Consider the following 25,427-nt stretch of genomic DNA (forward strand, 5'->3'; position numbering starts at 1 on the left):
GAGTCAGGACTTATCTAATCACTGAGCACTCTTAAATTCCTACCTGCCACTCATCTCGACTCTCCCTATTGAATTCTGCCCTAGGAAACTTGTCTCTGTTGAGCACTCAGTCCTGAAGCTAGAAACCTGCCCTCTCTGTGCCACTTCTCCAGCCACTCAAGTCCCTCATGAAAAGGACATGCTTTCCCACCGGCTTCATCTTCCTTGGAACTGCCAGGACTTGGGCTCTGTGCTGATGAGGTTCTTGGGGAACATTGTTGAGGAGATCCATAGATGGGCACGTTTTTCAGAAGACTGGTATCGGAGGCCTGATTTCCTGCTGGGTTTTCCAGGCCCTTTCTGATCTTTTGTTTTCCAAAGCCCAGGTGTCCATCCTCTAAGAGGACAGGGGACCACATGGAAGCACATGACAACACACTACCTGCACAGAACTAGTTTATTCAGTGGTATGGGGAATGGAAAAAACAACAACAACAAAACTCTACCATATTTACAGTAACAATCAAACTGTACAATCTGATGGTTAGTATCAAGTTAGCATCCAGCATCTTTGTATTTTTTTTTCTTTTTTAAATCAAGTCATCAGTAGTAAAAACCAGTTAAATTTTTAACCCTTTGCAGGAATTGCTGAGGAAAAGGGCAGAGGGCAGGAGGAGAATACATGGCAGAAAAACCAGAGGCCAGCCTTCCAGGTGAAGAACAGGAACACCTTTTCCTGCCCACAGCCTCTTTTTCTAGCCACCTGCTCCAGAAGGAAAGTCAGTGACAAGTCTGAAATACATGCTTAAAGGGTGACTCAAAATGAATAGCGATTGGCAAAACTGAGGGGAAGAAATGGAGCGAGGGGAAGGGCGTTAGGCCCCAAAGCCAGGGATGCTGGGTACATACCCAACCTGCGATGGCCACATCAGACCCCCTGGGACCGGACAGAAACCCATCCCAACACAAAAAGCAAATAAATAAAAAATATATATTAACTCTCTCTTCACAGGGAGCTGGGGTAGAATAAGGGACAAAGAGGAACAGGACCTGGTCCTTTGAAGAAGAGAGCCAATTCCAAGAAGGGGTTAAAAATAGAACATGTCTCAGAGGCCACAGCAGGTCAGACAAAGTGGCATTTGTCTGATTTGGGGAGAGTGGGTGGGTGGACACCAGAACCCAGACTTCAAATCTGTGCTTGAGGCCCTTTGGGCAATTGAGCCAGCTCTGTGCTTCCTCCTCCTCCCAATCCCACCCACATGACAGCAAAGAAGCGCAACTTAACACACGACTGGCCTTCCCCAGGTGCGGGTCAAGGGTCAGGCAGGAAAAATGAAGCACTTTGGGGTCAGCAAACTGAGCAAACACCTGGGCTACAGCACGTGGCCAGAGTCCAGGAAAAGGAGAGGGGCTGGGGCAGCCGGCCCCCGTCTGGGGACGCAGGCTCCCCTTAAAACGTGTTCATGCAGCATTTGGGGGTCCAGGGGCGATGAGTCCTTCTGCCCCTGGCCGGACAGGGCTTTTTCAGTTCCTGGGAGAGGCAGCAACAGGCGGATAAGGAACGCCCTTTGCCCTGACCCCTCACCAACTGAGACCTGCCCGGTGCAGCCTGCAGGGTCTGCCACCCCAGGTGCGTGTGGCTTTGTCCTTTCCTTTTGGTGATGGCAAATGAGGGGCAGGCCCCCTAAGAGTCCCTCTCCTCCCAGAGGCACAGCAGATGGGAAACTGAGGAGAGGCTGGGAAGCATCCTGGGAGGTCCTATCCTCTTTGGGAAGGGAAAGGGGAGTCAGTTTCCAGCGTATAAAAAAAATTAATCCCTGAAGTCATGAAGAGTGGAGATCCTTTTTAAATTCTTTTTTCCTCTTTTCTGAAAAACTTTGTCTTGGAGATGTTGGCCCCAGGGGTCCAAAGTGCAGTGAGGGGAATGGTGGGGAAGGGAGTTGGCACTAGATGGCCTTAGGTGCAAGGCCCAGGCTCCTCAGATGGACGTTTCGTCGCTGCTGCGGGCAGGCGGTGGGGAGCAGGGGCAGGATAAAGCACAAGACAGGAGTGGGGGCATGAGTGCAGCTGGGGAGGGGAAGGGAGCCTCGGGACGAAGGAACCACCGGCCCAGGGTTAATGCAGGAAGTTAAAGAAGAGAAATCTGGAGAGGCAGGAAAGGAGAGTGGCAGAGAAGGCAGACAGAGGGTTAGCTGGAGCAGGAGACAGAAGTTCACCAGAAGGAAGAAACAGAAAAGCAGCCCCAGCTCCCCTCCACCCTTGCGCTGCTGCCCTGCACCTTATAAAGCCCAGCGGGGACTGCCACCACCCCCGGGTCACCATGGGGCACTCAGGAAGCTGGGCCATGCTCAGCCCATCCGTCCTCTGGCTGTCAACCAGCTAGCCTGGGGAGGTGCAGAGGCAGCTCTACCCCAGCTGGGACCTCTGCATGGCACCCTGTCCCACCCTCCTGGCCCACTCACTCGGAGCCTGAAGAGTCCTCATCCACCGTGCCTGCCTTGATGCTCATGGCGATGGGCATTACACCGTTCAGCTGTTCCTGAAGACTCTGCCGGGGAGGTGGGCGGGGAGGGAGCCCTCCCCGGCTGCCTTCGCTGGCTGAAGAACCCCGAGAAGAGCCCGTGCCGTGCTCCAGGGGAAGCCTCAGGAGGCTGCTCTTCTCACTGATGGTGGGAAGACACTTCTTCTTGAGGATGCCTGGGAGCCAGGAAGGCAGCACGATGAGATGCAGGTGGGAGGAACAGCGGTGCCTCAGAAAGCCCCAGAATCAGAGGGTACTGCGAAGCGTAAGGCTGCTGACCCAGGGGAAATGGCAGCTGGGGATGCCCCACTCACCTTTGTGAGGCTGGGCAGAAGAGCCTGGAAGGGAGCCCAAGGACCCATCCCGAGACAGGGCATCTCCATTTTCCCGTGGCCGTTCCTCAGGGGCCCCACTGCCACTGCTCTCCTTTGCTGTGGTTCCAAAGTCTCCTGGCCAGGGGGCCTTCCCAGGCCCTGGGCCCCCATCTGGCAGGAAAAGGAAATAGATGAGGCCTAGAAAGAGCAGACAGCTAGGAGAGCCACCACCCGACTCCTGCTTCCCAAGAAGCCCAAGCTTCTTGGGCTCCCACAGCCTCCCAAAGGCCACAGCCCTGGTGCTGGCCCACCCTTGGGGGTGCTGTGCAGGGGCAGTCTCTCCGCTCCAGGCCCCAGCAGGCTGTCCCAGCCCTGCTCACCAGGGAAGGCGGCCTCCTCCTCCTCCTCTTCCTCCTCCTCGCTGTCTGATGAGTGAGTAGAGGCATAGGAGCCACTCTGGTCATCTTCCAGGGACAGGTCACTGTCAGAGTCCGTGTCAGGATCTGGGAGGTCAGGGAGGGATCACAGCCGGCCCACCTATCTCAGCCCACCCTCAGCAAAAGCCAGGCCCCTGCCCCACTGGGCGGCCAAGGCCTTCCATCCTCACCGTGCTGCTGGTCTTGACCTTCCAGGAAGAGGCCGCCTGGGTCCCCCATGCCTGGGGGAACTTGACCAGGGTTCAGGGTAGATTCTTCCCTAAGAAGACAAGATCATGCTGAGGGGTCAGCTTGGCCCTTTGCCCAGCATCCTCTGCTCTTCACCCCCCCCCCCCGAATTCCCAGTTCCTGCCTATGTCCCTTACTGCTTCTAAGTCAAGCTGTCATCTGTGTTGGCCACAGTGTGCACTACTCAACTCCTAGCAGCTGGCTGGCCTGGGTCCAGCGCACACAGCCCGTCCCTCCACTCCTCAGCCTTCCCACCTCCAGGGCTCACCTCAGCAAGAAGGGGATGTAGCTGGGCTGGCTCTTGCCTGAGCGGCTGGCACTGTGCAGGGAGCCAGCTGAGTCTCCATAGGGCTGGTACAGTCGCCCGTCTGCGTAGGGGCTGGGGCAGTTGTAGGACTAGACAGGGGATAGACAGACAGGTCAGTAAGAAGGGGGGCAGGTGGGGTGGTGACCCCAGGCTAGGAAGTGGAAGGGTGCAGGGAATTGGCCCCAGGTTCTACCTCCCACAAACTGGGTCTCACAAAGGAAGGCACCACATCTCGGCTGCCCTCATATTGGAGTCTGACACTGGCTACAGCTTTGCCGTAGCTGTGTAGCCCTGCTCGCCCCAAGTACCCTGGACTTGCTGTATAAGGGCTTGTTGGTAAAAGGCAGCCCTGGGAATTATCTCCCGAGATCATCCCAGGAGACAGGAAATTTGCCAGAATTCACGAGATTCTCAGGTGTCTTCACTCCCTCCCCCAAGTCAAAAATCCTGTGTCCCCCCCCCCCCCCGCCGCCTCCCAGCCCACACATACCGCTTCACCTTCCCTTTCTCCTTCTACGAAGAGATAGAGACAAGGAAAAAGGATAGAGGGGCAAACAGTACAGAGAGAAGGCCCCTCGGGACTGCCTTTCCCTCCTTCCGTCAAGACCCCTCCACCTCTCTGGTCCCAGGCTCCCTCACCGAGGTCAGGGTGGACTTGGTGGTCAGAGCAGGGTCAGGGCTGGGTTTGCGGCTGCAGGCAAACTTGAGTGCTTTCCGGACCTCCTTGCTAAGCACCACGTAGGAGAGGAAGATGAAAGGGCCCTGGCAGACAGAGGTAGCAACAGTCTGGGTACATCCAAGCACCCCTCAACTGTGCTTCCTCCCCTCAATATGGGTTGGCCCAGGTACCTGGACACAATTGCAGGCGGCAAAGAGGTAGTGGAAGAGAAGGGTGTCACTGTTGACAGAGAGCAGTGCCAGCAGCCACGAGGCACTCAGCAGTAGGAGGACAGCAAAGGAAGGTTGCAGGCCAGAGCTAGGGAGCATGGCAGTGGGTGAGCCTGGCTGGGAGGCCTCCTCCCCAATCCCCACCCTGTGCCCTGTGCCCACACACCCCCATACTCACACAGGGCCTTTCTTCTCGAAGCCCTGCCGCTGGGCAGCACAGGAGGCCCGGGCTGCCAGGATGTACAGGAAGACACTCATCTGGGTAGGACAGAGAGGGGTGAAGAGACCAGAGGAAGAGACAGCTTCTGGCCCTCCCCATGGGGCCTGGGAGACTTGGCTCTTCCTAAAGGGGATTCAGAGAATGCCCTTGGCCAGCTCACCCCAACTCACTTAATAGCACTTACCGAGACTGCAAATGCCACAGGACCAGCGAAACTCCAGATGAGCGTGTCATAGATGGAGAGCCAGCAGAAGTCAGGGTTTCCATATCCTTCAGGGTCCAAGCCCACAGCTAGGCCTGGAGCAAGCAGACAGAGCAGGGGAAGGTGGTCAGGGTATAGAAAGTCATCCTGGCTCACAGGGCCAAAAATGGAGTATGCAGAAGGGTGCTGTCCACACTGCTCTCCAGGAAAGGAAACCAGCCCCGGCACGGGGGCCTCAAGACTGGGTTAAATCAGAGGGGAAACTTTGAATAAGTTATCCTGGGGTACAGGTTCTCAGGGCCTGGACTGTGGGTTGGGGGACGGAGGCTTAGGGCTATGGAACCTCCAGGAGAGAGGAAAGGAATACCTGTGATGAAGGCAGGCACGCCCCAGCCCAGCATGTAGTAGAAGCGCATGGGACCGGCATTGACATCACGGACCTCTGTGAGTGCCCGGTACAGGTGCAAGGCCTCCAGCAGAGCCCAGGAAAAGGTGCAGAGGTACAGGAAGTGCAGCAGGATGGCAATGACTGTGCAAGCAAACTGAGGGCCAGGCCACCAGGTCAGTGACTAGGGCATAGCCAGTGCAGGGGTTCTGCCCAGGTCATGCAGCCAGGAGGGCTTGGTGTTGGGGCCTGCTTCAGGGGAAACCATGGGCCAGAGACAGGAACCTTGGGGATGCGGGGCATTCAGGAGGAACTAGAAAAGAGGAAACCATGGGCCAGAAACTGGGCTAGGCTGCAGAGTCAATGCTGCAGTGGGAGGGATCACCAGGGAGCCCGAGAGGACTGGAAGTTGTGGAAGTCTGTCTACAGGGGAGGAGGGGCATCTTACAGGCAGGTCAGCCTGGTTGATTCCCAGGAGGAAGACCAGCTGAGCCAGGCCCAGGGCGGCTGTCAGGTTGCGTCGGATGCCATGCTGATTGGAGCGCAGGGCACGAAGAAGGGTGAGGAAGAGGAAGGTGAGCAGGAGGGCAGCCAAGGTGACCCCTAGGGCCACGTATGTCAGTGTCTTCAGGGGCAGGATCTCTCCATTCTGCAAGGCAGGAGGCAGGAGGCCAAGGCACTGAGGGAGGGCAGGGCCTGCACACCCAGCCCAGTATCTGGGCTCCCACCCCCAGCTCCACGGCAGCCGGTCATGGGTCCAACCTCCCGCCGGGACACATCCATGAGCACAGCGAAGCTCGTCATGTGGTTGCACTGGCAGCTGACATGGCTCTCGTTGCGGAAGACAACCTCACAGCCTCGGGCTGACCAACCACCCGTGCCACTGACCCTGTGTGAAAAAGGCCAGGTCAGGTCAAGGAGGGTGGGGACCTGGGGACCTGGGATCTCAGTGTAAGGCCTTGGGGGTAGTGGCGGGGAGGCTCACAGGATAGAGTGGTTCCAGAAGACACAGATGGGCTTGGTCCGCTCCTCGGTCTCCAGCAGCCGGAACTGCACAGTGACTGGCTTGTCCAGGGCGCGAGGCAGGAGCTCCTCATCATCATGGACGCTGATGCTCACTACAGGGGTGTTGATGACTGGACGCTTGGGGACTCTGACACGGAGCAAACAGATGCACACTCACCCCAGCAGCCTTGTGACTGAGAGAGAGCCTCATCACTAGAAGATGTCCCACCCTTGGCCCCCTCAATGCCTCAGCTCTTACCTGCCTGTCCCCCACCCCCACCTGCCCTGTCCCCAACTGCTCACCTCAGACTGCGCTTGTCTGGGTCGTAGTTGTGGGGCAGTAGCCCAGCCAGGGTGCGGTAGATGATGACGCTGGCCACAGCCTCTCCCTGGCTCAGCTCCGGGTGCCGCCGCTGCCGCCGTGCCAGCTCCTCAGGTTCCTGGGCCTCCCCAGGGCCAGCGGGCCTGACCACAGGGGTCATCTCTGGAAGCAGAACAGTGATACACTCAGCGGGGCCCTGCGCTGTCTGTAGTCTGCATGGATGGCCTAGGCCCACCCTTGACACACACACGCGATCCCCACTGACCTCTGAAGACAGACTCGGGTAGAATGACTGTCGTCTCCAGGTCTGGGGGCCGCTCTCCTCGCAGTGCTTCATAGCGGGGCAGCTTGGCCCCAGCAAAGTTCCCCTTGTCCAAGCGCACTACAGAGATGACTAGGGAGGGGAATGGTGACAGGTTGGACCCTGAGTGAGGCAGGCAAGCCCCCAGCATGGCTGCCCTTGAGGGAACTCTCTCCACAAACCCCCTCCTACCCCGGGCACCGGCCTCACCAATATTGGGCGTGACAATGGTGAAGGGGCTTAGATAGGTGTGCCGCATATTCTGGGCCAGGGCGCTGGCGTAGGCCTCGTAGTGCTGGAGCAGCCAGGCGGTGCCGCCCTCCGTCTGCTGTATCAGTTCCCAGTGCCGCTTGTTGGCTGCATCCAGAAGGGCACTGCCCACTCGCAGCAGATTCTGGGGGTGGGCATGGTCACGATGGCACGTGCTCACAGCCCAAACCTGTCATCCTCACCACCAGCCACAGCCTGGTGGCTAGAAGAGCCCTGTTCCCCACCCACTGTGCCCTCCCCTAAGCGCTCCCCACTGCCCCCACTTGGTTGCACTGCCTACTCTGGTCACCAGATGCTCCACCTCTGACTCTTCCTTCTCGCTGTCTAAATAGGAGCTCCCCAGCCCCTGCACCTCACTCTCCTGCATGCCCTGCCTGACTCCCTGGAAGTGAGACACTGATTGCTCTCAGCTCTGGATGTGCCTACCTCAGCATGAGCAGTGTTCTCTGTGGCACCTGGATCTGATACAGCTTAGGAAGAGCTGCTTGCAATGTCCCACATGCTATACCAAGGCTTGGGCTCTCACTGAGGCCTCATGCCAGGAGGGAGCTCATAAAGGTCAGGTAGGGAGGATCCCACCCCTCTGGCCCTGACATGGCCAGGAGCAGGCTCACTCACCATGATCCCCACCCAACGAGCCATCCCAACCTATTCCAAGCCCCACCTCAGTGAAGTGCACATCCTGTGTGGCAGACAGCCCAAAGCCTCTCTGGGCACTCTCGTGAGCCAGCAGCCGTGTGGCCAGCTGGTAGGCCACTTTGACATCACTGCCAAAGTAGCCAGCCGTGTGCTGTGTAGCATTGCGCAGGAGCAGGGCCAGCCGCTGGGAGCGTCCTGAGTCCAGGCCTGATTCGTTCCGCTGCAGCCGCTCAGCCTGAATGAGAGCGGGTAGAGAGGCAGGGGGTCAATTTGGACTCTATAGAGTAAATGCGCCTCAGAAAGGGGGAAAATAGATTCTTCAGGTGGGGACCCCAGGAACAGAGGGGCTGGGATAGAAATCTCTTTCTCAAAGATGGGGGCAGGGCATGGAGAAAAAAAGGAGGGAAGGGAGTTGGAGATGAGGGTGTCCACTTACGAGACCCTTCAACTCTGAGAAGGTGACTGACGTGCAGTTGAAGAGGTTTGGGGGCAGCCAGCCCCTGTGTTCATCACAGTGGCGCACAGCGGTCCCTGGGGGCAAGAAGCCAAGAGGGCTGACCACAGGGAGACATAGAAGAAGCCCCTGACACCTGGCTGAGAAGTTCTGCTGGGGGGCCAGAGACAGAACGCAAACCAACAAGGGTCCTGCCCCCTGCAGTCCTGCCCCCTGCAGCCCGGGTCCTGCCCCCTGCAGTCCTGCCCCCTGCAGCCCGGGTCCTGCCCCCTGCAGTCCTAAATTCTAGGACATTAGAACCAAAATCTCTGCTGCAAGATCTGTCCAAGCAAGGGCTGTGGGAGCATGAGGCACCTGGCCTCCTCAAACCCCAGCCATCACTGCTCCTCTCTAGCCACAACCTTGTACTCTGTCACTTTCTGCCTATGAATTCTGCTCATCACCAATCCAAGGGCCAGTGCCAGCCTCTGTCCCTGGGCTGAGTTCCTAGAACAGCACCCAACATTCTGAACTCTCAGACTGTCTGTCCTTCATGTGACACAGCTTCAGCACTAGACAGTGAGCTAAGGCTAGGAACTCTGTGAATCATCTTTGAATCTCTGGCACCCAGCACTGTGCCAAGGAGAACGAAGGCTTCTTAGTCCTTCTGTTCAGAGTCTAAGATGCAGTACTCCTAGGCAACCCTGGGAGAAGGGAGACAGTGAGCCAAGGAAAATGGGACATGGAGTCTCCAGGCCACAAAGTGGGGACCTAGAATCTTCAGCCAGGGGCTTCCTGCTCTCACCCCAGGGATGGTAGAGGCTAAGTCCTCAGTATCACATCTTGGGCCTCTAGCACCTACCAAAGGAGCCTTTGGGGCATGGGGCAGCAGCAGGCAGCCCAAAACGGGTTCGGGGCCACCAGATCCCAGCCTCGATAGCCCGTGGGCAGCTGTCATAATTCACTGCAGGGAAGAAAAGATAGTCACTAGGAGCAGCTCTCCCTTTGCAGCTCACCCCTCTCTCAGCATCCCCAGACCTGCAGCCAGCCCCCCTCCTGTCCTCCTTAGGATGCAACCACCTGGCACAGTGGGTAGAGCTGCCCACCTGCCCCAAGAGCCCACCTTCACAGCCATTGGTAGTGACTTCAGCAAAAGGGTTGTCACAGCGATCACACTGGCGCCCGATGACACCAGGTTTGCATGGACACTGGCCGTCCTCAGGGTCACAGACTCGAGACAAAGAGCCCGTGGGGTAGCAGTCACACAGGAGGCAGGTGGGGCTGCCAGGAGGCCGGTAGTGATTCTCCTAGAAGGGAGGAAGGAAGAGGGAGGAGGGAAGAAGGGGGTGATGGCTCAGGCTCTTTCCTGGATGCACATAAACCTTTTAGTTGTGGCCCTCTAGAGGGAGACTCTGTAACCTCAGGTTTAAATATTCAAAATGTTTAACCACTGGTCATGATTTGAAGTTGAACCCATATGCCAAGTAATCAGAATAGCACAGCTGGCCCAGGCTGATTGGTTAAATATTGATCCTGGATCCCCCTGTGCCCCAGATGCCTGAGGACACATAGTCACTTGCCCTGGCCATTACAGAAAAAGCCCTGATGGGCCTCAGCTCTCTATAGGAAAGTCCATCTGCATTGCCTCCCCGCTGGGGCCCAGGAGGTATAGAACAGACGCCAAGATAGTCGCAGTGGAGGCTTGGTTGAGGCTGTCACCTTGCAGTGGCATTCGCCGCTTGTCTTGTTGCAGTCTGGGTCAAAGCCTTTGCTGACGTCACAGTTGCATGGGCCACATGTGGGGTGTCCCCACCAGCCACGGGGGCAAGGCTGGTCAATCCTGCAGAGAGGAGCCCAGGCAATTGTGAGCTCTCTTTGCAGCTCATCCAGGCTCTTGGGGCTCTGAGGGACACACCATTGACAGGTAGCAGCCACAGAGACCTGTTGTTGCATGCCTGACCCACTTACCTGGTCTCACAGTATGGCCCAAGGTAATTTGGGGGACATTCACAGGTGTAGCCGTGGGGAGCACTAGGTTTGCGGGTACACACAGACTGGTGCTCACAAGGGTTCAGGTCACACACATTAGTACAGTTGTCACCATAGTAACCTGGGACAAGAAAGACCAGAAAGGTTCAATCCCTCCCCTCCCCTAGCACTATCTTCTGTCCAACTCACTTTCAGCCACTTCCTTCTACTCTGAGCATCATACCAGCTGGCTATGGCTATGGAGTGTAGGCAATAAAGGCTCAGAGAGGTGATGTGACTGGTCCCAGGTCACACGGGAAAGCCAGTGAGACTCCAGGCAACTGCCAATCCACCCCATTTCCTGGGATTCCTCACATACCTGGATCACAGCTGCAGGAATAGCTATCCCAGTCATTGCTGCAGTAGCTGTTAGCAGGACACGGGTTGGAGTCACAGGGATCTGGCAAGCTACATCCTGGTTCCACGTTGATGCTCTCCCCACGGCTGGGATCAAGACTACTGACACCCTCAGGCGTCTCACTTACCCGCACACCCTGGGGGGAAGAGGCAGAGTTGACCCTTCTTGGAGCGGGGCTCTGTGTGGCCATGGGGGTGAGAGGGCAGGGGATGAGGCTCACCTGCAAACAGCCCCGGAAGCCTCGGGCCACACCACTGGCAGGCCCAGGGACTCCCCCTACTGTAATGTTGCTCAGGTGCAGCCCATGCAGGCGGGGGCCCAGGTTTCCCTCTGCCCTCTGCTGCCCGTAGTCGAAGGACAGGATGGCATGGCCAGGGCCCCCGCTGGCTCCCAGTGACAGCTGAGTGTGGTGCCAGTCACCATCATTGGCCCGGCCTGGCTCCAGACGGAGGGACGAGGCCTGGAGCCCTGTGCCCTCCACACTCAAAACCACGTGGCCCTCTCGAAGCTGGCACAGGAAGAGAGAAAGCAGGGTCAGCACACAGACTTAACTGGCTCTCCTAGTGGTCCACTGTTCCCCATCCTGCTGCCCCGCTGTGGCCACAGCAAAGAAAGAGTATCTATTTCCCTCAAGCCCAATAGATGGCAGCACTGACCCACCAAACTGACGCACTATCTCTTCATTTCCCCAAAGAGAAGACCTTGCTCAATCATTTCTATGCAGTCCCCTCAGAGGCCTGGGCCCACCCTCCCTCTCCCATAGCACCCAGGGTCACCTGTAGGGTAATGGTGCTGCGTCCCCTGGTGACAGCCTGTAGCAGGACGCCATTGGCCTGGCGTGTGCGGAACATGAGACTGAGGTGCCAAGGCTGAGAGATGGGCAGTGAGAGGCCGTGCCAGGCCACAAGGCTGTTGCCCAGGAAGTGCTGGGGATTGGCCATTTCTGGGAAGGAGGAGGAAGGTAGACTCTGAAGGGTGGGACAGTGGAGTGCCCCAGGGGGTATGGAGGTGATGGCTCCAGGAGAGGCAGGGCACTGGTGCCCACTCCCTGGTCAGCCCCGCCCTCCAGAACAGGTACCTGCCTTGGGCCCGCCCCACGCTGTGCCCAGGCCTGCCTCTGACTGGGCCCTTTGTCTCCTATGCTACCCTCTCAGGGCTCTGCCCAAACATGCTCTTCCACCCACAGCCAAGCTCGCTGCGCCCTTCCCGGTGCCTGCTCCGACCCTGCCAGTGTTCCCAGACTGCTGACGGCACGCAGCCCCGGCCTCTGATGGCTGCTCCTCTCCTACCCTGGGCACAGCTCTTGCCCCCGAAGCCCAGGGGACACTCGCAGCTGAACGCATCCCACTGGTTCACGCAGGTGCCCCCATTGTGGCAAGTGTTGCTGTCACACACATTCTTCTTGGTGGGGCATCCTGGAATGGAGAGAAGGGGACTCAGCAACCCCAGCCTGGGGCTCCAATGAAAAAAACCTGTGGCAACATCTGGAGGGGCCTTTAAAACCTATTTAAGCTGATTCCCCCACGCCAGACACGGCCCCTCCTCCCTGCACTGGGCTCCCAGACTAGCTCACGCCCCCAGACCCCCATACCAGGCACAGTGCCATTGTTGGCAATGAAGTCGGCCATGTCTACATGCCGGCTGTCCACTTGCAAGTTCTTCATGCAGCCCACAAAGTGCCGCATTCGGACAGGGAAGCTCTCAGGCAGGTCGGGCACCCCACCCAGCAGCAGGGGCCCTGTCAGATCCAGAGACCTAGGGGAATAAAATGGTGGTGACATGAAGGCGGGTTGGAGCTTCTGGCTCTTCTCTTTCCCTGTGCCCTGCCACCAGGCCAGAGAGGAAGGCCTTGGGCAGGAGGCCAGGGGAAGGAGCCATTCCAACCTGGAGGGAGCTTGCTCATACGACCCTTCCCACACAGCCCCAGAAGGGCTTGCTCTAATTCCCCATATTGACACCAGCTCTCACGGGCTGAGCAAGGGCTAAGGGATGCAAGGCAAGGAGATGCCACATCAGGCTTGGTTCCTACACTGGAGCCCCATAAAAGCCCATCTCTTGACCTGCACTCCCAGCCCATCCTGTACCTCACCCTCAACACATCCCCTGGGCCTTTCCCCTGCTTACTTCTTGCTGCCACCCTGGGTGCCCTGAGCAGCACAGGAGTAGTTGCCCAGTATAGCTCCGAAGCGCAGAGCCACTCCTGTATCACAGCCATCCACAGACACCACAGCCACCTTCTGTTCAGATGGGCCCTGTGGGAGTCCTGTCTGGCCCAACAGTGGCTGTAGACAGGGAAGGACAGAGAAAGGAAGCAGTGAGCAAGGAGCCCATTAAGATCATAGGCCAGGCACAAAGACACTCGGGCACACTTTCACGCATCTGTGTGAACCTATACACACACACATACACACACACACACACACACACACACACACACACACACGGAGCCCTGCCCAGTGGGATGGGAACATCCCAGCAAGGTGGCATGTTCCCACCCTCTCCCTCCCTCTTAGCCAAAAGTGCCATACCAGCCCCACCCGCTGTAGGCAGTGCCACCCAGATCTAGATGGGCACGTGAGCCAAGAACAGAACCCTCCAACTCCTCTCTCTCCCTCCCACACCCACCTTATTATAGTACTTCAGCTGCACCGTGTGCCACTGGCCATCACTGACCCCTCCAGGTACAAATGGTGACACGGTGGTGGTCGACTCTCCTGGAGAAAGGACCAGGTAAGCTGGGACACCAAAAGAGAGCTAGGAATGGCAGGGGTGGGGTGTGCCCAGGATTGGGGCTGGGCCTGTGAGACATGGGGCCTTAGGGAGATGGGCAAGGGCATGGGGCAATGAGGATCACCTGCAGAGAAGGTGAGTTGAACCTGCTCCTGGATCACCTCGAGGGCCACAAAGTCATGCTTCTCATTGAAGCGCCCATTGTACAACAGCAGCCCGTTGCGCTCCTTAGTGGCAAACCTGTGCAGGATTTGGGGACAGGGACAGGGAATGGGGCACCCACCTGGATGCCAGCACCTCAACCACCTAACTAGCATCTGATCCCACTCAGTACTCTCCAGAGGGTCGACGCCTGGCCAAGACTGTGAGCCATGGGGCCACAATGAGGAAGGTGAGCTCCTCACCCTGGAGAGTGACAGGCACTGGAAAGCCTGCTGGCAAGGTGTACAGGCAACAGCAAGTGCAGGCCGGGCTCTGCCAGCAACCTGCTCTAAGCACTCCTGCTGCCTGACTTTCATTTCATCCACAGAACAGGGGGTTCTCCAGACTCACACTGCACCCCAATGTCCCCATGGCCCAGCCACTCACGAGAGGGCCAGGGTGAAGTGGAAGCGCTGGCGCAGGCCACGGAAGGTGATAAAGGAGCGGGCAGGGAAGCTGCGCGTGGTCACCTGGCAGTAGGGCTTCTCGAAGTCCCCAGATGGGCAGTCACACTTGAAACCGCCCACTAGCAGGTTGACACAGGTACCCCCATTCTTGCAGACACCTGGGGTGCAACGGCCTGAGCGGGCACTCACCTCACAGTGCTCACCTGGGGCAAGAGGAAGGGCAGGATGAGTACCAAGTCCCTGAGGATGGGGAGGAAATCTGGGCTTCTTCCCCCCACTAATATTTCCCACAACCTTCCACAACCCCCCACAGTACTACCAAACTCTCCTGCACATCCCCACTTCCTCTCCTGTACTCATCTTCCCTGAGATCTGTGATACCCCAGCCCTTCCTGACTGCTGCTTGGCCCACCGTGCCCTTCCCACCACAGCTCCAAGCACAGCTCCCCTGCAAGTTCCCTGAAACTCCCAGTCCCTTCCCCACTCCTGCTGGGTTTCAGTGGCACAGGCCACTAGGCCCCTGGTCCTTAGGCCAAGATCCTAGCAGCCTTTGGTGGCATCTGTGGGGCAAGCTTGGGGATGCTTGGGCCCCTGCAGGGGTACATGTGCAATGAGGGGAAGAACCTGCAGGACAACATGAGGGCTGTGTCCCCTCACTTTCTCCCTTCCTCCCACTGGTGCTTTTGTCCCTGTCAGGCACTGAGATCAGTTTCCTTCCCTGGGGATGGGACTAGGCTTCTGCTTGGATTTGTGTGAGTTATGGGGTGGGGCAGGTCGGGGAGGGAAGCTGGGTACTTCCCCGGGGAACAGAGAAGATAATTCCCACCTACACTAAGGACCCCTGTGCACTCGCAACACCAAGTGTAGGGGCCTGAGCCTTGGGACAGATCAGGATTCAGTGGAGGAACTGAAAATTCCAACATCAGATGGGAAAATCCACCCTTCTCTCCCTCCCGATTCCCAGATTCTAGAGATAGGTTCTCAGCTCCTGTGCCTAGTGACTGGCTCTTGTTTCCATGGAAACTGTTGTTCCCTACTCTAAGCCCCCCCCCCATCCTCCTGGACAAAGACTCCCCTCCCCTCCTCTGAGCACTCCCCTCCCCTCCCCCCACCCCTAGCAGTAACAGAGTCAAGTCTGGCAAGTTCTGAGCAAGAGGATGCAGCAGGGAAGGCAGGCGGCAGAGCCTGTGGGCATGGCTTGGAGGACGGGAGGAGGCTGGGCATCTGAGAAGGAAGGGGAGCAAGGTGCATCCTAAGAAGAATCAGGAGCCTGTGAGGAGGGGTCAGGAACACAGAGCAGAGGCACTGAGCAGCCTGGGGAGAGGCTGTGTAAAGACCTCAGTTCACAGTCCCACAGGGAGGCAACAGTGGAGCCATTGTGCCCAGGCCACATAGGTGCCATGTCCTTCTAGAGAACACCCCCTCACTCCAAACCCATCCAGCTTCTCAGCTTCTCCAGACCTGCCGCTCCCAGAGTGGCCCGGTAGGAAAGTGCTTGCTATACAGCTCAGGAAGGCAACTCACTCAGCAGAGGGGGAGACGGGAGGGTAGGCCAGTCTCATCTCTAACTGAGCTGTACCGGGAGCAAGTCACCCCTTCTCAGTCAACACTACCTACAAGACAGTTCTTTTCTGTATGTCAAATTAATTGAATTAATCCTCACAACCAACTTTTGACCTAAGTAGATTTTTTTTTTTATCTCCATTCTAAATTACTGAAGCCCAGAGAAGTAAGTAACTAAGCCCATAGTCACACAGCTATGAGCAGCAAAGCTGGAATACAAACCCAAGAGCAACGGTGACCTGTCTTTACATGTGTGGGAATGGGTGTGCATGCGTGGGTGTGAGTGTGTGCATGCACAGTGAGAGAAGGGCTCCTCAGTCTGTCTTCCACAAGAGGCTGTTGTGTGCAATTTATGAATGCCTAGTGTTACGTACCTCACTCCTGAAAGGAATGAGACAGGCCCCCATCATTAGCCTGAATTGTGCTTGCAACTTAGCGTCAGCCCTTCAGGGCCACCCCCACGGGTCCCTCCCTTGGCTCACCCGTGTAGCCCTCGCGGCAGAGGCAGGTGTAGCCTCCCTCACGGCTGCGGCAGCGCCCATGGGGACCACAGGGGCGCGAGTAGCAGAGGTCCACCTCCGTCTCACAGTAGTCTCCGGTGAAGCCTGGCGGGCAACGGCAGCGCAGCCCCCCGACCGGGTGGATGGGCCGAAAGAGCACGGAGGAGGAGGCGATGAAGGGCGCGGAGGAGTCGAAGCGCAGAACCGACACGCAGCGCATGTAGTTCTCACAGGGCTCGCGCAGGCAGATGTTGTCGTCGAAGGGCAGCACGCGCTGCGCCGAGATGGCCGTCAGCAGGCTGCGATTGAGGTACAGGCGCTCCTGCAGGTCTTCGGAGGGCAGAAAGGGCGGCCCACCCCCGGGTCCCGGTGGCTGGCCCACTGACAGGCTCACGTTGAGGATGTGGCCACCGGGGGCATCGGTGTCCCGCTGCACGTTAAAGACCACCACGTGGTCCGGGGGCGTGGCCAACGTGGCGGCCACAGCTTGAATGAAGAGGCCCAGCAGTGGTGACAGGAAGCGCTCAGGCGACATGTCTTCCAGGCGCAACGTGATACTGTGTGTGAGCATCTCATCTGTGATAATGGTGACGCGCAGTGCACACTGGGCTGTCACGCTGTGAACGCCATCTGTAAAAGGCCACATGGGTCAGCACCCAGGCTTGGAATCGGGTTGGGGAGGGCAGAGGTGCCAAACCACAGACTACCCCCTGGCCCTGGGCAGTAGAGTTGGGTAGGCCCTGCGCAGTAAGTAGCAACAGGAGGTGGGAGCAAAGGGGACGAGAATCCGGCTTGCACGTTCTGGGGCCAAGAAGAGGCCTCTTTTTCTAATCGCCATTCAGGTGCCCAGTGAATGCTTGTGGGTAGGATACTTCTTGAAAGATAAGCTCCCATAGGTACTTAAGGAGACGAGACTTTCAGAAGACCTCTTTGCATATTTTCCCAATATCCGCTATTGTGAGGCATGGCACACCTTTTTTTTTTTTTTTTTTTTTTTTTTTTGGTAGGGGTGTGTGCTGAGGATTGAACCCAAAGATGCTTTACCACTGAGCTACATCCTCAATTCTTTTTAATTTTTATTTTGAGATAAATAGAATCTTGCTAAATTGCCCACCTTGAACTTTGCAATCCTCTTATGTTGACCTCCTACGTGTGTACCACTGTGACACGCCACACCTTTTATGTTTGTACATCAGTCCCTGATGGAGCCATGAGTCCTCCTCCCTTATATCAACTCTGGGCTTCCTTGCACAGGAACTCTGTCTTTTGCTTACTTCTGTACAGGATCCAGAATACTGTGACATCCACAAAAACCATCTCCTCTAGTCCTCATTCTGTACATCTCAACATTACCATACCCCTGGCCCTGACTGTGCTCCCCACTCTCCCACTGAAGCAGGTAGGGAGTGGGAGGTGAACTGGGTCAGTGGGCCACCAGGTCCCCCTCCCACTGAGCCCCATGGCTGCTTGGGCACAAGCCCGCTATTCCCATGGCAACACCCCACACAAAGCATTCTTCCCGCCCAGTTCTCTGAGCTGCTTGCGGGTAGCCTGGAGATCCCACCCCAGGAAATCCAGCTGAGCCACCTTAACCGGTGACAGCACCACCCACTGCTTTTTGCTGGAGACAGGATGAGTGAGGGTGGGGATCTGGACAGAGATAGAAAAGCCTGGGCAGCTTCACCTGGAGACTCTAAAGTCCCATTAGGCTGGTCTTTCCTCTGGCTCTGGGGCCTTTAACTACTCTTCACCAACTTGGATCACCATATTGCACCCAAACACCTGCCTGCCATTTCCCCAAGGTGACACACTCACTTATAAACAGCTAAGTACTAACACTCATTGGTATCTCACTCTACCCACACACCTGAAGCCCAGAAATACACACCTGAATGTGCACATTCATGGGAATGGATTTTATTTCACTCAAAAATGAAAGATGGAGTCATGGGGAAGGAGAAATGGTTTGGCAGGGCTATAAGGGCTATTCAGATTTTTGCTTAGTGCAATGCCTTACATGTGTAGGTGTTCAGTAAACACTAAGATGCTGATGAGAATCTATTCAGTCTCTACAATGAAGAAAGTTCTTCAAAACACGACAGGAGAGGCTCAACTAAGATATGGAAAAGGATGCCCAAGCAGGAATGAGGCGGGAGCCAGTGTTTCTGGGTGGGATGGGAGTAGGAGAGGGATATGGGAATAGATTCTGTGTCTATGTCACACCTCCTGGAGGTGACTGATTACCCTGACAGCTCAGTTGAGCTGGGGCAGGCTGAAGGCAGACACCCATCTCGGTGTGTCCTCAGCCATTACCTACCTGCCCTCCAGCCTCATTGCCATGGTCCACCTGCTCTCACTATCAAGTCTGCTGTCATCATTCGCTGCTGCTCTTCCAGAAGCTACTCCCCAGGCTTCCCTTCCTACCTAGTCTATCCAGACATCAGTCCTGAGTCCTCAAGTCTTCCAGCCTGCCCTGAGACATCACCTGCTCCAGGAAGCCTGCCCCTACTTATGATCAAGCTCCACTTGCCTCCCTCTTTCAGATTCCCCTGTCCTAAAACTGGTACAGGGCTCTGATGCACCTGCCCAGTGGTTCCCAGATGGAACATTCCCTGCAAAGCAAACTGACACAACACCCAGTGCTCCTAACTCAACCAGTGGAACACAGCGGGCAGTCAAGGCCAATGAGCAAGAGAAGCCATACTGCCCCTCAGCCCTGGGAACAAACACTTCTCTCTGTGTCCCCCTCTGCCATCCCAGGCCCCTCCTGTGCCCCTGTCTCAGCATGTCTCTGTTGCTTCCCATCTGGTCCACCATCTGTGACCACCTGCCCCCTCTGTTATTGTCCCTATCCCAGCAATCAACCCACTGTTCTCTCCTTCTTCTTTGTCCCTTTCCTCTGCCTTGACCAGGGTCACCCCTCAGGTGCAAAAGCAGGGTGGAAACAAGGATAGAGGGTGCATTGCCTGAACTGTCCTGGACAGAAAAGAAAGAGTTGATAGACTCTGACTCAGGAAACACCACCTGGGCCTAGTGCTCAGCCAGCCGCCCCTGGGCAGGTGCCAGAATCAGACTTCCAGCCTCTCTTCTCCTGGCAGATGTGCCAGTGAAGGCTGCGGCCTGGAGGGGCTCTGCAGGTCTGAGGGCTGAGCAGACCATAGGCAGGAGCTCCTGTGTGTCCCAGCAGAGGAAAGAAGCAGGGGGGAATGTTCAGGCTCCAAAGGAGACATCTAGCCCAAGTTGGAGCAGCTGCAGCCACAGGGAAAAAGAGGGGGGAAGACAGCAGCATAAACAGACACCAAACAGGGAAGACAAAGCCCCAGGAAAGAAGCCAGCAGTGGAGAGAGTGGGAGAGAAGGAGAGAGACACACAGGAGCTGGGGAGAGGACAACAGAGAGGCAGTGCTGAAGGGCCGCATGGGCAGGGTGGGAGAGAAGGGAGAGACAAAGAACAGAGAGAGAAAACAAAGGGGCAGTGGGAGTCAGCTCCCCCCACAAGCCTCCTGAACTTTGGGGTTGCCTTGGTGACTGCATCCAAGGGTCAGGGCTGAGGGGGGAGGGTGGGGCTGGGACTGAAGGGCCAGTCCCAGCTGCCCAGGGGCTGCCCTGTCCTTCCCCTATAGTCTAGAGGAACTGCCCTGGTGAGAAACCACATGCTGAGCAGGGGCTGCCTCTGCCCCATCCCTTAGTGTCTAGCCACACTCACTTAAGGGATGGTGGGGGGGGGGAGAGGACCAGACCAGGAGCCCCTTCCTTTCCACCCCCTTCTTACTGCCACAGATGAGGCTGCCCCCCCCACTTCCTCCTCCTGGAGCAGAAACTGAAGCTTCAGGAGACACAGCCTAGTCCACATCCTCTGAAAGCTCCCACACCTGCTCCCTGTGGCCACCTGAGGGGTGGGGTGGGCAGCAGCTGTCCAGCAAGGAGCATAAGCAGGGAGGGGGCCTGAAGCCACACCCTGACTCCATGTTTCTTACAGATGGTGGGAATGGGGGCCTGCCAGGCTTTTCTGTTCTTCCTTTCCTGTGTGTCTGAAGGCTGTCTGGAGTGGGGTGCCCTGACAAATCCCTGGGTGTATAACTAACACTGGGCCTCCCATGAGGATCTCAGCTGTTCCCAGCCTCGCAGAGGCACTCAGCAACCTGAGTCTGGTCTCCTCCTGGCCTTTCACCCCCACAGCTGACAGAAAGCACAGAACATGGTCACCCATCCACCCAGCTCTCTTCCCCCAACCCTGCTATCCAGGGAGTCTGCAGGCTGAGCGCTTGACCAAGCAGCAGGAATGCCCAGTCTGGGTCCTGGCCAGGCTCCCACGCCCCTGGAACTCTGTTCTCTCCCCACCAGAACAGGCCCTTGGGGTCTCTGCCCTCAGAGCCCAACAGAATGAGTCCTGCCTCATCCTGATTCCCATACCTCATCCCCTGTGACTGGGCTGGTCATGGCCATCGGGGAAGACTGGAACCCTAAAAACAGTCTATGCGGAGGCAAGGGAGCCCCGGAGACCTTAGCCTGCCCCTGGTTTCATTGTAACCCCTCCCCGAAGCCAGACCCCCAACCAGGGACTCTGACAGTGGGGTCTGTTTGGACAGAGACAATGAGCTTTGGCCTCACTTCCTGCGGGAGCTCTGAAGGGGGAGCCAGGCCAGGCTCTTTCTGCCTGGAGGAAAAGAATGCACTAGACAAAGTCCACGTCAGCCCATTTTGTGGCTTAGCCGGGAGCCAGAAGGGGCCAGAAGAGGACCGCAGGGTCCTGACCCCTCGGCAGCAACCCAGTGCCCCTGGGTCCTCTGCTCTGCCAGAGGCTGTATGAGATCACAAGAACATGCTGATGGGACATGGAGGGGTGCTGAGGGCTTGCTTGCCTCTCTTCTCCTGGCCAGGGTCCTCCCCACCCCTCCCCCAGATCTCCTGGCCTCCCAGTCTTCCACGCGCCTTTTTTCACAATTCTTGGCAGCCACAACCAGAGCAGCCTCACAACACTTCCCCCACCACGTCACAGGCTGGTAGGCAGGGGGCAGCCAACCGAAGCAGCCCAGCCCAGCCTCGGGCAGCAGGCGGGGCCTGCACCAGCTGCCAGGATTCCTAGGGCTTCTTCCCAAGCTGGTTCTTGCCCTCTCACCCTCTGGGCCAGCTACCAGGCAGGTGGGTCAACAGTTCCTCCTTAGATGGCTCTCTACCTCCTGTGGTTGCCCGGGACCTCTCGTGGGCCTCCTCCACCCCAACACCACTTTGGGCCCCTCCTTACCTGACACCAACACGCTCATGATGGCCTCCAGAGGCCGGTTGTTATCCAGTGCCCGGCTCAGCCTCAGCTCTCCCGTGGAAGCGTTGAGTAGGACCAAGCTGAGTTCATTTCCCCGCTCAAAGCTGTAAGTCAGGCTGTCCGAGATGTCAGGGTCATGAGCAGGCACACGGCCAATGGCACCCCCAGGGAAGCTGCTCGAGCGGTTGGTGACATAGTTGTTGAAAAGGATTTCAAAGTTGCCCAGCACTGGTGGGTTGTCATTGCGGTCAAGGAGGCGGACATGGACAGTAGCCCTGCTCACCAGTGGAGCTGATGTGGCCTGGATGACTAGGACGTATTCAGGCCGGTCCTCGTAGTCTAAGTCCACCAGGGCAGTCAGCTCCCCAGAAAAAATATCCAACTGGAAGACCTCAGGGATGTTACCCTCCACAATCTGGTACATGATCTGTGCATTGGTGCCTTCATCAGGGTCAGTGGCCGTGACACGGGCCACGGCCAGCCCAATGGGGCTGTTCTCTTCCACAAACACATCAAACTCATCCTGCTCAAAGACAGGTGGATTGTCATTCACATCTAACACAGTGACTGTCACTTCCATGGGTGTGCGGGCTGGGGGCATCCCCTTGTCCACTGCATATGCTCGTAAGATGTACTGGGCCACATTCTCACGATCTAGCCTGCGCAGTGTTCTCACTATGCCTGAAGTGGACTCTACAATAAAGTCGCCATCTCCATCATCACCTCCTTGGAAGGTATAGAATACCCGGCCATTAAGACCAGAGTCACGATCAGTGGCTGAGATCTGCAGGACACTGGTGAAAGGGGGCACATCCTCATAGACACTGCCCTGATAGGAATCCCTTAGGAACTGAGGAGCATTGTCATTCACATCATTCACCAGAATCTCCAGGTAGGTGGTGTCAGACTTCTGGGGAATGCCATTGTCCCGAGCAGTGATGGCCAAGGTATAAGACACCTGGTCTTCATAGTCTAGTTCAGCCTGGGTGGTGACAGCCCCTGTGTCTGCATCAATACGGAACTGGGGGATGCTGTCCTCCATAAAGTAGGTAATACGGGCATTCTCACCTGTGTCCTCGTCTGTAGCACTGATCAGCACCACCGTGGTGCCTGCTGGCCGGTCCTCATTAACATTCACTGTATAGTGGGAGCTCTGAAAGACCGGACGATGGGTGTTGGCATCAGTGACATTCACCACAATCTGCGCTGTATCCTGCCTTGTGCCATCAGAGGCAGTAACAGCCAACACATACTGCCTCTCAAGTTTGTAGTCCAGTGGCAAGGCGAGGGACACCAGTCCACCACCACTCTGACTGGTGATGGAGAAGCGGTTGCGGGTGTTACCGCTGGTGATCTGGTATGTGATGACACTATGAGCATCGCGGTCCACAGCTGACACAGTCACTACACTGGTGCCCACAGCTGCATCCTCATTGAGCCGAACTGTGTACTCTGGCTGGGTAAAGGTTGGGTTGTTATCATTGACGTCCAGGATGGTTACACTGACACTGGCTGAGGCAGTGAGTGCTGGGATGCCATGGTCTCGGGCTTCTACCCCAAAGCTATAGAAATCAACTTCCTCCCGGTCCAGCTCAGCAGCCACAGAGATCCAGCCTGTGCCATTGTTGATAGTGAAAGGGAAGTCATGCCCAACTCCAGCAAGGCGGTACTCCAGGCGGGCATTGTCACCAGCATCAGCATCAATTGCTTGGACATGGAGAACCAAGTAGCCTAAGGGGACACTCTCCAGGACAGTAGCTTGGAAAGGGGTGCTGACAAAGATAGGGGCATTATCATTAATATCCAGGACTTGCACTGTTACCAGGCCAGAGACATTAGACAGTGGGGGCCGACCTCCATCCTGTGCCCGCACCCGTAGAGTATACTCTTTGGTTGTCTCATAGTCAAGAGGGCTCACAACATCCAGGGCCCCAGTCTGGGCATCCAGATAAAACTGTCCCCGAGCATTGCCACTCATGATGCTATAGTGCACCAGGGCATTGCTGCCCTTGTCCCGGTCCGAGGCTGTGACACGGAGTACTGGTGCCCCTGGGGTCACATCTTCTCGCACCTGGACCACGTAACGCTTCTCACTAAACTGAGGGGCATTGTCATTGTCGTCCTCCACAGACAGAAAAACAGTGGCTGTGGCACTCCGTGGACCTGGGTCCCGACCCTGGTCAGTTGCTTCCACTGTCAGCTTGTAGGACTCCACCTCTTCCCGATCCACTGGGCCACGGGTGCGGATCACACCAGATCGAGGGTCAATTTCAAAGACTTCAGAAGGGCTGCCCCCAGGCCCCTCCAGCAGGCGGTACAGAATATTGGCATTGGGGGGAGCATCACCATCCGTGGCCCTGACAGTGAGCACCTCATAGCCAACCTCCAGGTTCTCCCTGAGGCTCTCCTTGTACTCCTGCTGCTCAAAAACAGGGTCATGGTCATTGGTGTCAGTCACCAAAATGGTGAGTGTAGCCAGGGCACTCCTTCGAGGCATACCATGATCCTGTGCAGTGACCCTGAAGACATGGGTACTCTTGGTCTCCCGATCCAACTCCTCTGCTGTGGTGACAGCACCAGTGATTGGGTCCAAGGAGAAGAAATGGTTGGAGCGGCTATCAAAGAGGGCATCCATGGTGTACTCAAGCCGACCTGCCTCTCCCTCATCTGGATCAATGGCACGGAGTGATGCAACAGAGGTTCCCGCTGGCTGGTTCTCAGGCACTGTGGCCTGATAGCTGGGGGGTTGGAACTGAGGTGCTGTATTTACATTCCTTTTTCGACGTCCACCCATGGACTCCTCTGGTGACCCTTCCCCTGCCCTGAGCCCTGGGACCTGTGCCAGCTTGCAGGACTGACATTTCAACTGTGGAGCCTTTAAGCAAGGGTGCTCCTGAGGCAGGGTCAACTTGCCCTGTGGAGAAAGGTGGCCTCCAATGCCCAGGAGGCGACAGCTCCAGGGGCAGCCTTCAGGGGCTGGTGGAAGGGGGATATGGGCACCGGATTCTGGACACCAGACCCTCAGGCCATCGTGGTGGGGCACCAGGTGGCCAGTCAGCTCAATGCCCGCATCTCTGCAACGGCTGGTGTAGAGCCAGAGGTTCGAGGCTGAAGCTGGACAGAGCCAGCCCACGGGGGCGCAGGCCCCCGAGGAGCCTCGTCCCCCAGACCCGAGAGAACGACAGGGCCCCACTTGGTCTCCCAGTAGTGGTGGCAGCGGCAGCAGCAACAGCAGCAGCAGCAGCAGCGGCGGCAGCGGCAGCGGCAGCGGCAGCGGCGGCGTTGGGAGGGGGGCGCTGGCAGCCCGGGTCCGCATCTCTCCCTGCTCCCGGTCGGCCGGGTCAACAGCCGCGGCGGCTCCTCCTCCGGCTCCTGCCGGCCCCGCCGCGCCTCATGCCCAGGCCGGGGCACCGGTCCCCGGGGGCCACCTGTGCGCCCCGCGGGGCCTTCGCCTAGATGGCTCGGCGGGGCCCCGCGCTGCGCCCTCCGATGCGCCCGGGCTCACACCGCTCCGGGAGCCAGACCGGTTCTCGGGTCACCCCAACCACCGCAGGCTCACGCCGCGCTTCCACCTGCGTTCCAGACACTCGCACCTGCGCCCGCGGGTCCCGAAGCGCCCCGGGCCCGGCCAACCCCGGCGGGTTCCCGAGCCCCAGGGTGTCCCCTCCGCCCGCGGGGGATCGCCCACCTGCGCCCACGGAGCTGCGAGCCCGGCCCCTGGCCCGGCCCCGGTCGCCACCGACGGCCCTCTGCCGTTCGCTCGCGCCCCGCGTCCCCGCCGAGGCTGCTGCCTGTCGCCGCGGCCCCGGGCCCAGCCCCGCGTTCCCTCGCCTCCCCGGCGGGCGGGCGAGCTCTGCAGAGCCGCGGTGGCGGCGGCAGCTCATTACCATAGACCTGCTCGCGCCGCCGCCGCCTTAAAGCGGCGAC

The 25,427-nt window shown here is 57.7% G+C and overlaps 1 protein-coding gene across 4 annotated transcripts; it reads right to left on the minus strand.

Moving 5' to 3' along the window:
- Nucleotides 1-418: 418 nt before the first annotated feature.
- Celsr2 (cadherin EGF LAG seven-pass G-type receptor 2) lies at nucleotides 419-25,331 on the minus strand. Of its 4 annotated transcripts, none has more exons than XM_076863118.1 (34): nucleotides 21,483-25,331; nucleotides 16,221-16,868; nucleotides 14,156-14,378; nucleotides 13,692-13,807; nucleotides 13,463-13,551; nucleotides 12,962-13,119; nucleotides 12,429-12,592; nucleotides 12,127-12,252; nucleotides 11,614-11,780; nucleotides 11,058-11,345; nucleotides 10,799-10,973; nucleotides 10,420-10,561; nucleotides 10,171-10,291; nucleotides 9,575-9,758; nucleotides 9,314-9,415; nucleotides 8,455-8,549; nucleotides 8,044-8,253; nucleotides 7,320-7,503; nucleotides 7,074-7,202; nucleotides 6,790-6,970; nucleotides 6,467-6,634; nucleotides 6,244-6,370; nucleotides 5,930-6,130; nucleotides 5,464-5,638; nucleotides 5,079-5,191; nucleotides 4,853-4,932; nucleotides 4,636-4,762; nucleotides 4,426-4,548; nucleotides 3,748-3,875; nucleotides 3,422-3,510; nucleotides 3,195-3,317; nucleotides 2,815-2,985; nucleotides 2,442-2,676; nucleotides 419-1,979 (listed from the first exon to the last, which is right to left on the minus strand). In XM_076863118.1, the coding sequence occupies exons 1-34, from the start codon at nucleotides 24,814-24,816 to the stop codon at nucleotides 1,958-1,960; spliced, it is 8,718 nt and encodes a 2,905-aa protein (XP_076719233.1). In that variant the 5' UTR covers nucleotides 24,817-25,331; the 3' UTR covers nucleotides 419-1,957. The 4 variants fall into 4 exon arrangements, with proteins under 4 accessions (XP_076719233.1, XP_076719232.1, XP_076719231.1 ...); XM_076863117.1 differs by having other exon boundaries at nucleotides 419-1,744; nucleotides 3,126-3,317; XM_076863116.1 differs by having other exon boundaries at nucleotides 419-1,976; nucleotides 3,126-3,317.
- Nucleotides 25,332-25,427: the final 96 nt, after the last annotated feature.

The sequence above is a fragment of the Callospermophilus lateralis genome, chromosome 7, assembly GCF_048772815.1.
Source record: "Callospermophilus lateralis isolate mCalLat2 chromosome 7, mCalLat2.hap1, whole genome shotgun sequence".
NCBI lineage: Eukaryota > Metazoa > Chordata > Mammalia > Rodentia > Sciuridae > Callospermophilus > Callospermophilus lateralis.